Raw genomic sequence first — 10,227 nt, forward strand, 5'->3', positions numbered from 1 at the left:
TAAAGATTAGCAGAGGATGGTTTCGATCCATCGACCTCTGGGTTATGGGCCCAGCACGCTTCCGCTGCGCCACTCTGCTGGATACTGGGTGGCCAGAATCTTACACAATATATTTTATACACTCCTGTTTTGTACCATTTGTATAATTGCCTCAAAGTCTGCGTGCTAATGATTTAATGATCAGCTCTATGAACACAACGGTGCAGCACCCCTGGTTAATTTGTGTTTTTTAGCGTCTAATAAATTCACCTTTTTCTAAATAATAAGAGTACACAAAAAAAAAAAAAATGAAAGGAAAAGCGACCCATTAATTCAAACTCCCTTTTGCCAACAAAACTGCACTTAAATCTTCTCATTTCATGTTTCACAAGAGGGGAGAATACAGAAAGAGTGATCTTCAGCCTAAATCATCCGGTGACCCGGGTCCTCTCTGCTCAGTCCTCTGCACTGTCTTTAGCTCACTCCATAGGTTTTCGGGGTTTAGGTCTGGGGGCTGAGATGGCCATGGGAAGAGCTTGAGTCTGTGCCTGGTGAACCATTTCTACAATCTTCGGTATGGGAGTATTCTTCTGCAATAAAAATTGCAAAAAAAAAACAAAACAAAGGCTTTTAACACATCTCAACCAGGGGTGCCGAGAATTATGGAGGGCACTATATGCTCTTTATCCTCTGTTAAAAAAAAAGAAAAAAAGACTAATATTACTGCAGATTACTGAGACACTTAAAGTAGTTGTAAAAGTACTCTGTGTCTACATGACAAATATTGCCGCCTGGTGGCCGCGCACATCAACTACTAGAAGAAGACACAATTAATTCATTTTGATACACAGAGTGCAAAAGGTTTTTTGGGGAGGGGGGCTTCATTTTAAAAGGGGGAAAACATATTTCAATTTGAGTTGTGTTTTGAGTTTACAAGCATGTTGACAGATCAGTTTAAATTTGTATCTCCAGGCACCACTGTATCAGGAATTTTAGGGGACGTTTTAGTGAATGCAAAGTAACCAGAAAAAGTAGGGCGTGAATGATTCTGAACACTTCCAAAGGGCAAAATAGTTGTGTTGAAGACTCACAACTTTCGATGAAGTCTCGCCTTCTTTTGCAGCGTTCCTGTATTTGTTTTATAAATCCATTACGTATTTCAAAACCCATCATAACTTTAAAGTTTATATATAAAAAAATATAAGACAAGAAGTTGCTTATATACATTTTATTAATCAAAGCACTGTTACATCCCCAATCAAGGACTTTTGATAAGGCGACTTTACAAAATATACACAAAATGACCAAACATTTTAACCCGCGCAATACTTGAAAACATGATTGTGAACGCACACACACATTCCCACACGCACACACACACACACACACCCAAGGCACTCAGCTGTACTTCTGAATAGATTCACAGATGGAAGTTTCCGGCAAGCGAGCGTTAAGATGATTAGTGGCATTTGTATTCTGGCCAGCGGTTCAGTCAGGTATGGAGAAAAAAAACAAACTATTTTTCCTATAAGAATGATTTCTTTATAGAATTTTCTAGATCAGGGTTGAGGTTGCTTCCTGTAAAATGGACGAGCAACCTATGGCAGGTATGGATGCATGGTCATGGGCAGAGCTGCGTACTTTACCCTTTTTCGCCGGGCCGTCCTCACCTGTGTACCCTTCCGATTCAACATCCCTTCCGTCCTTCTTCATACAAATGACTGTCCTCCGACCCCCGTCCGTCCTTCCTTATAAAGCGCTTCCTTCCTTACATGGACGGACGGATGGACCGTTCCATCCCTGGGACGGAATGCCCAGCTCTGGTTATGGGTTCGCTAACATTAGCACTGCCCGCACACAACAAAATGAAAATGCAAAGATATTCTCCAAAAGCAAAAAAACGGCAGATTACTTTCATTATTTGGATTTTTCGTAGTTGAAGCCTAGTCAGCATATTCTTTGTTTTGACATTTGTTGCTGCTTTGTCTTTGTTTGTTCCAGGTACTATTGTGACTGCTGGACGGAAATGAGGTCCCGGTGGACATGCGTTTACATCTTGGATGAAGCGGCGATGGCTTGCGCTCCGGGACGGCTGAACACATGAATTGCGTTCTAAAAAGACACAGAGCAAGAAAAGTCATGTCATGTAATATCATATCACCATCAAATGCTGTTTACCATTGTTATTTGTTAATAAACAAAGGCAATTTAAAGATGTTTATGGGATCAAATGAGATGCTGAATTTTTATTTTTTTTTAATACCTTCTGGGCTTCCGCATTGTAATTGTTCAGATGGCTCTGCACCCTGTTTGCATAGTCTGGATGGACGGCTTTCAACTGCTCCACCTGACCGGCAGAGCGCACAATTTCAAAGGGGTCCACAAAGTTTACAAGAAAAAAACATAAGTTACATAATGGACTGTAACTGCCTTCCAGTAATAAAATGTATTCTAAATTATGACCTCATATGTTTTGTTTCAGTGCAAGGGCAAGAAAGTCGAGCTTGTTTCTTTCTTTCTCGCTCTGATGAGAAAGTGATCTTATCACTTTGCTGTGACACAAACTCAGGGACAGAGATAAGCAAAGTGTGGCCTGTGGCTCTGTTCTTTAGTCTGACCTGACCCAATGAGCATTTACATCATTATCTTTGCTCTATTTGAAGTTTGCCGTGCTGCAATAAAACCCAAAGTGCCTGCAACACAGTCGAGGGTGTGCATATTTACGCAACCAGGTGACTTGTGCATTTGTTATTTTTAAACTTGAAATATTTTTTTTTCTTCAACCGTACATGTTATAGGTCACATTACTCGTGATAAAAGTTTTGAAATTGTTTAGTTTGGTCCCTCTCTCTCTCTTTTTTTTTTGAATTACAAAAACATTGTACACCCATGTTCAAATGCCAGAGTTTTCAGAGACACGCAGACACAATTAAGAGCCCACAGTGAAATGTGTGGGTAAATGTTTGAGTAAAATGTATCATTTGTTTTATTCTCTAAACATTTGACAAGGTAACTAGCATAAATAGCATTTATGCACAAAAAATGAAAAACAGCCAAAATCACTCCCTTTTTTTGTGGGGGGGTACTCATATATTCTAGAAATGGTATACAATTTAAAAATGAACTTTTTTTCATTAATTAATAAAATTATATTATTATTAATATGTGCAATTTTGTACACGTACCAATTCCAAACAAATTTGTGGCCCTTATGAGCTACCGTTTGTCCTTACCATGCGCTTCTGGATGAAGAGCTGCGCCCCCTTCAGGGAGGCCGCCAGGTTCCGACAAAGCCTCTGCCGCTGCTCTTCGTTCAGCACTTGAGTGTAGAAGGTGCGGACCTACAACAGAAGTGGCTCACATGTGAATGGAGTCCCTTCGCAAAGGCGCGTGAGTGTGTGAGACAACGGTGGCTTAAGAGTCCGCAAAACAAAAGCTTTCTTGGAATTTTGTACCGAAGTGCACTTCAGAGTCTGGACATTTTCTTATTTTTACTTTTACTTAAGTGGGATCAGTTCCATTGTACTTTTAGCCAAGCACGGTATATACTTTCAGAGTGTGAGTACTTTTGCCACGTCTGACAAGGGTTACCTGGGTGACGTTATCTTCGTCGTCGCTGTTGTAGCGCGCCACGTCGGTGGACACCTTGAACTTCGACTCCACAAATTGCGGCTTAGTATCTGGTGCGCTGAAGCTGTTGGGATAGTAGTTTGGGGCGCCACCTGGAGGACAGACAAAATACGTATAATGAGAGATAATGCCAGATAACGTCGAGTACGCCCCCACACTGGCCCGTATCAGTGACAAAAAAACGGTAACATGCCGGGAATCCTCCGCATAGGGTCCCTTACTCATGGCTAGTAGCTGACACCGACAATTGGAAACCCTCCTTGGGCACGGCAATGACAAGGCTTTTTACCGCATGCTTGTTTATTTTAAGCACATTTGTTTTAAAAAAAAATGGATTTAAAAAAAAAGGTGCCCTCTACTGATCCATCATCCTGACCTTGGTTGTCGAACATGCACATGGGGCCGTCGCGCTGGTAGTTGGCCACCCGGGTCCTGTAAGGGCAGTTTACGGGGAGCTGCAGGTAGTTGGCGCCCAGTCGGTGCCGATGAGTGTCCGGGTAGGCGAAGAGGCGACCCTGAGGGTGGAGAAAGGCCGGCAGAAAGGATTAAGACACGCACTATACATACATACATAGACATAGCGCTTTGAGGGCTGCATCGTAGTTCCCCGTCGCCGCCATATTGGATGTGGCAAAAGTGATAGAAAACACCGCCTCGTTCTTGTGGTGCGTGAAGATGTGCCAGTCGTTTTAAAATTAAAGCCCGATCTCGGGTTAAATTTCACGGGTAGGACTGAACAACCTATTATATAAGGGGGCGTATTATTGACGGAAATTAAAGTACATTGATTTTGTGCTTATTTGTAGCCTGAACATAAACGCAGTGTGTGTGTGTGTGTGTGTGTGTGTGTGTTGCTCTTACATGCAGCATCTTGTCAGGGCTGGCCTCGATGCCCGGCGGCATGTTGCTGGGGTCGAAAGCCAGCTGCTCCACCTCGGCAAAGTAGTTGACCGGGTTTCTGTTCAGGACCATTTTGCCCACAGGGATCAGCGGATATTCTTTTTGCGGCCAAACCTGAAGGCAGATTGATTTGAAATTTGAGTTTTTAAAGCTGACAGTTGGGTGAGGCCGGTGACCACCTGTGGTAAACGGGGGGGGGGGGGGGGGCCCTCTTCACAGTGTGAGTAGTTTAACTTCATTTCAGTTTTTAATGGAGCTATGCGCTCTATTTTTGCCCAAGCAAGAGGCTAACGGTTAAACTAAACCGTGTCGTTAATTCCTGCTTGTTGAGTGCTCATTTGCGTCACGCAGAAGACAACATGACCTCCCTACAAGACTGTGATAAGACTTAAGCACTTTTGTACCTTGGTGAGGTCGAAGGGGTTGAAGCGGAACTCCTCGGCCTGCTCAAAGGTCATGACCTGAATGTAGAAAGTCCAGGACGGGCAGCTGCCGTTGGCGATGGCGTTGAACAGGTCTCCGATGGCGTAGTCCGGGTTGGTGGAAGCCAGGCGCTCCGCCTCCTCCACGGGCATATTCTTGATTCCCTGGTCGGTCTGAAAGGCATCACATTACCTTTGTCATCAGTGTGCTTTCCACGGTTGATGCGTTAAGAGACACGATAGGGGGAAATGGACTTTTTGATGGCTCGTATGCTAAGATTTGTGAACAAATGCACAGTGTGTCCCCTTTAAGGGTGAGGTGACGACTTCAAGTGACCTTGAAGTGGAACTTGCAGTACACGGGCTCTCCGTCGGCATTGATCAGCTTGAAGGTGTGCGAGCCGTAGCCGTTCATGTGGCGGAAGCCGTCCGGCAAACCTCGATCACCGAACAGGAAGGACACCTGCACGTTTGGAAAACAAACGGGTTTTGTTGTTTCATGTTGAAATGAGAGCAAGATCCAAACATACACCAGGTTCAAAGAATGATTGCAAATATGATGAACACATGGTATGTATAAGGTGTGATAGATGTCGTTTTTTTTGTAAATTGGGATCAAACATTGGCGATGTGGGGTGTTCGTATGCATGTTGAGTATTTGTATGTGTATATGCAGTATTTCAGTTAGGGGTGATATTTTCTTGGCATATTCTTTTCTATTGCTTTGCATTTTTGTCCTGCATGCTAGAACTAAACGTTCACTCAATCAAACCATTGTTGCGTCTCTCGCTGCAGGTGGCTGACCTGGTGCAGACACTCGGGCCTCAGGCTAAAGAAGTCCCACACCATGTCCGGGTCCTTCATGTGCGTCTGAGGATTGCGCTTCTGCGTGTGGATGAAGGACGGGAACTACACGGGGGGCGGGGGGAGAAAACATCACCCGTCAACACCCGTTGCTGATTAAAAAGATTGCCGCGTGTATGTTAATAATCTGTGGGCATATTCAATATATTTCTCTTTTTCCTATAGTGGGGCGCCTGCCTCAAGAACAACAGCTAGCTACAAATACTACAGGAACTTAGGCGCAAATTATTTTAAAGAATTCTATTTCGGCCTGTAATTCTAAAAAAGTTGTTAAAGAGTTAAGTTTGTACTAGAGGATATTAGTATTGTTTGTTATATTAAGAAGTGTTGAGTAAATTTACTTTTAATTGTGACATGGAACACTATATATCATACATTATATTATACTATATAAGTTCAGAATAAACTAACCTTAAACAATAATTCTTTTCAAATTGCACTCTTTCTATTAAATATTGCCCTAAGACCAGATAAAACTATAAAAAAAAAACTGATGACTGTGAAGAAGTACAATTCTGGCAAAAGGAAGAAGAAAAAGATGAATATTATATATACCCTGTTGATAATTACAACGGATTAAAGTCTCACTAACAAGAAAAAAAATAATTAACCAACAAGTTTAAAGTGTATCTTACAAGGAATTTTGTCTGAATATTTTCAAGGTAAAAGTAGTGTATTTTTAAGATTAGAGTCATAATTGTACAAGAATAAAGTTGCATATTTCCACAATTTAAAGTCATAATTCTACAAAAATTAAGTCAGATGAGAGTCAAGCCTGGAATTTACAAGATTAAAGTCATATATTGCAGATAAAGTTGTCCTGTTTATTTTAGGTAAGTCGTGCGAGACGTCCTCCTGTTAAGCGGGGAGGTTTTCTCTTCACCACAACGACCAAAATGCACCTGGGGTGTGCTCCTCAACCTTACGGCATTACACGCACGACACTAGAGCATTGAAAGACGGCTGCTCTTGTTCAACTCACCAGCATGGCGTCCCTGATGAAAAAAATGGGCGTGTTGTTGCCCGTCAAGTCCCAGTTGCCCTCATCCGTGTAAAACTTGACGGCAAAGCCTCGAGGGTCTCGCACAGTGTCCGACGATCCGGATTCTCCCGCTGGAACACAGGAGAATTCAACATTTAGCAGAACGTCACAATAGAGCGCAGAAGCAAACCCAAACAATCAAAAAACATCTATCTGTAAAAAGAATGACTGTTCAACTCCAATCCAGTAGGTGGCAGCAATGCATGTTACACAGCAAGTATTTTGCTTGCGCCATAGCTCTGCTTCTTGCATCAGTTGGACGTGGTGGATCACTGCCCCACTTGGCCCTAATGCAAGTGGAGAGTAACATCTTAAAGTCCACGCAAACCTCTTTTTTCAAGAATATGTTCTGTGCAAGCCCACTAGTTGAAACAGGGCATTCTGGTGAATATTGCGTTTGTGGAAAAAGTGTTGATCCACTCGTTTTTAGCCATCTCTGGGGGCGGCCATTTTGTCTTCTGTCGACTGAAAATGACATCACAACTGCTCACAAGGACCAATCACGGCTCAGATTCAGAAAACAGGTCAGCCGTGATTGGTCGTTGAGGGCAGTTGTGATGTCATTTTCAGTCGACAGAAGACAAAATGGCCGCCCCGAGAGATGGCTAAAAACAAGTACATTTTGCTGGGCAAAATTAATCAGAATGCCGTGTCTCAACTATTGGGCCTGCTGGGAACATATTCTTGAAAAAAATATGTTTGGGTTGACTTCCGCTTTAAGCACTATCACAGTAAAGACAAGAGGTAAGCAGAGCTGCAGTATTAGCGCAGATTAGCAGTAGCTAACAGTGTTAGCTATGCACACTTACCCACAGTGGAGAAACGGACAGCGATGGGCGTCACTTTGCCGACATGCTCAAAGACACTGGCCTTGCAGTAGCGGCGGATGTCGTGCGTCACCTCAAAGTAGCCAAACGCTCCTGTGAGCAGAGAAATCTTCCTTTATTCACATTCAAATAGTTGACATCAAAGGTGAAAAAGATTATTAGCATACTTCGATGAAAAGGAGCACTTTGAGTTGCATTTTTATGTAAGAAAAGTGCTATATAAATAAAATTTGATTGGATTTACAGTACTCTAAATCAAAGTGGATTATAATCGTTTAATACAAATAATTCACTATGCTTTGTGTTTGTCAAGTGAACAGTTCAGATTAGCCATTTTTTTAATGTGGGGAATAAAAAATAAAAGTATTCAAGGACCAAACTGTTGCCATCATAAAACCTTACACAGTGGTACCTTACTTTACATCCGTAATTTAGTGGATGCTGTGCATGAAAGTTAGGATGCACTTTGAACTACGGAAGGCAAAAAAAAAAAAAAAATCATGACAAATAAACTTGAAAAAAAAAAAAAGGTGCGTCAAAGCTCACCTGCCCCTTTGGCGTGCACCACTCGCTCAGGGATGCGTTCACGGTCGAAGTGGGCCATCTCGTCGGTGAAGACCACATCCTGGACCAGGAGGGGGCCCCTCGGTCCGGCCGTCTGCAGGTTCAGCTTGTCTCCGATGGGCTGGCCTCCGCTTGTGGTCAGTTGATCTGGCCTCTAACACACACAGCATTGACATGAAGAGTCGGTTTAACGCTCATGTTTGCTAAAATAAACCAAATAATCTGAAATGATCGTGCAAGATATTCCCCATCCATTCAGTTCATTTTGAATTGTTTTTATTCTTTTCAGAAATTCTCCGCTTTAGTTAAATTTTTATTCGTTTTCTTTTTTTTTACTAATATGGAGTATATGTTGAGTGCAATATTTTTTTTTATAAAAGTCACTTAGTATTGTGTAATAAAGTGAAGTAAATTACAATTCACAACTATTGATGTACAGCAAAGCAAAAACAAATCCATTTGAAATGAACCCCGAAAGCGCAGGTATTAAAAAAGACAAAAACAAAGTAATGTTTCACTCTAATTATAGTTAGTTTTATAAATGTAATTTATACTTATAGTTATTTTTTTTTTAGTTTAGCAAAAATGTGTTTTCAAATTTAGTTGTATTGTTTTCATTAGTTTACGTTAACCATGGCTAAAATCTGAGCCAATGATAACCTTTTTTTTATGAACACTTAATTCAAATTACTGAAATAAGGACCTATTTTATGTGCAGGTATTTTTTTTATACTGTGCCAAGTTATACAAATGAGTATTTGACAGTAATAGGTCAGTTTACTTTTGTAGTTAAGAACATTGTACCTAGGAATCTGTACTTTGTCAATATTACTAAAGGTCAGGATTCGACCGAATCTTTTGTTGTTGTTGTTGTTTTTTAAATAAACACAAGTCACGTACTTATACTTAAGTAAAGATTATGAATACTTTTCCCACCTCAGCTGTGTGGACGTGGTTAAATAACAACTGGCAGTTTGCTCTGTTTATATAACGGTCAAGGTTGAAGACCGACAATAATGGATTCCTTGGGTCTGCAGAATTCTCTGCTTTACTTTTCTCCTGTTAGCATGTGAAAAAAAGCTCTTTTGTTTTGTTTTCTGTTCCGAGTAACAGTAACTAGCTAGCTCTGTTACATGCACATTAAAATGACCGCTAAATAACACGGATTGCAATGACAGAACAGTTAATACACTAACACTGGATGTCGTTGACATGTAATTATGAGATGGTATAACGTCTGCTAACCAGCGATGATCTGCTCACGTTTAGCAAGTAGCCCCAAACGACCTCTCACCCCATTCTGTCCTTATACGAACCTGAGCTCCTCTATTTTGCTTCCATATCTTCATTTGATCAGTTGCTTTGTCTCTGCTGTCAGCCATGTCGACAGGTGATCGCCGAGAGTCTTCTTGGGTTAAATCACTGAAGCGCTGTTTTGATTGAATATTTTCTCGCAGCCTGGCAGAGAGTATATATTTCTGATATGTTTCCGGACTTTGTTCGATCTGGCCCCGCCCCAGCTGTCTTCCTTTCTTCTGATTGGCCCATAAGCAAGACGCTGACCTACTTTTGGGACGAGAAGAAAAAACAGCTCTTCAAGTATGGCTTATTGCCGTTACATAAAGTAAACTTTTGTGACTTTAATAAATGACTGGCCCCGATTGAACTATGGTCCTGGGTTGAAAATGAATAAACTAAGCCAGTTAAATACTTTAAATACATATTACTAAACAATGGTAAATTGTGTTTTTCATAGTATTAGATATTTACATTTTTAAAAACGTATTGTAGGTAATGAGTGGTATTTTGCGGGCATTCTAAATGAACAAAAATAAAAACTGAAACTAAATGGCATTTTAAAATGTATATAAAAACAGTAAATAGAGCTGTAAATATTCAAAATTAAGAAAAAACAAGTGAAACCAAAGCTAATTAAGATGGTGGCATCAAAGAACAGCTAGTGGGATTGCTATCACACTAGGCAAGGTTGTTTTTCTTT

The 10,227-nt window shown here is 41.1% G+C and overlaps 1 protein-coding gene and 1 non-coding gene across 2 annotated transcripts; both read right to left on the bottom strand.

Moving 5' to 3' along the window:
* Window positions 1-7: 7 nt before the first annotated feature.
* On the bottom strand, window positions 8-79 carry trnam-cau (transfer RNA methionine (anticodon CAU)). Its single transcript has one exon. It is a non-coding gene; the product is annotated as a tRNA-Met (tRNA).
* A 1,113-nt stretch (window positions 80-1,192) lies between these two features.
* cat (catalase) lies at window positions 1,193-9,733 on the bottom strand. Its single transcript, XM_086028326.1, has 13 exons — window positions 9,545-9,733; window positions 8,211-8,382; window positions 7,647-7,757; window positions 6,778-6,908; window positions 5,736-5,840; window positions 5,269-5,394; window positions 4,914-5,105; window positions 4,471-4,623; window positions 3,986-4,124; window positions 3,571-3,701; window positions 3,213-3,320; window positions 2,243-2,326; window positions 1,193-2,091 (listed from the first exon to the last, which is right to left on the bottom strand). Exons 1-13 carry the CDS (start codon window positions 9,608-9,610, stop codon window positions 2,029-2,031), a joined length of 1,581 nt encoding a protein of 526 aa, XP_085884452.1. The 5' UTR covers window positions 9,611-9,733; the 3' UTR covers window positions 1,193-2,028.
* Between the last annotated feature and the right edge of the window lie 494 nt (window positions 9,734-10,227).

The sequence above is a fragment of the Filicampus tigris genome, chromosome 4 (assembly GCF_054856515.1).
Source record: "Filicampus tigris isolate MCC_2025a chromosome 4, RoL_Ftig_1.0, whole genome shotgun sequence".
NCBI lineage: Eukaryota > Metazoa > Chordata > Actinopteri > Syngnathiformes > Syngnathidae > Filicampus > Filicampus tigris.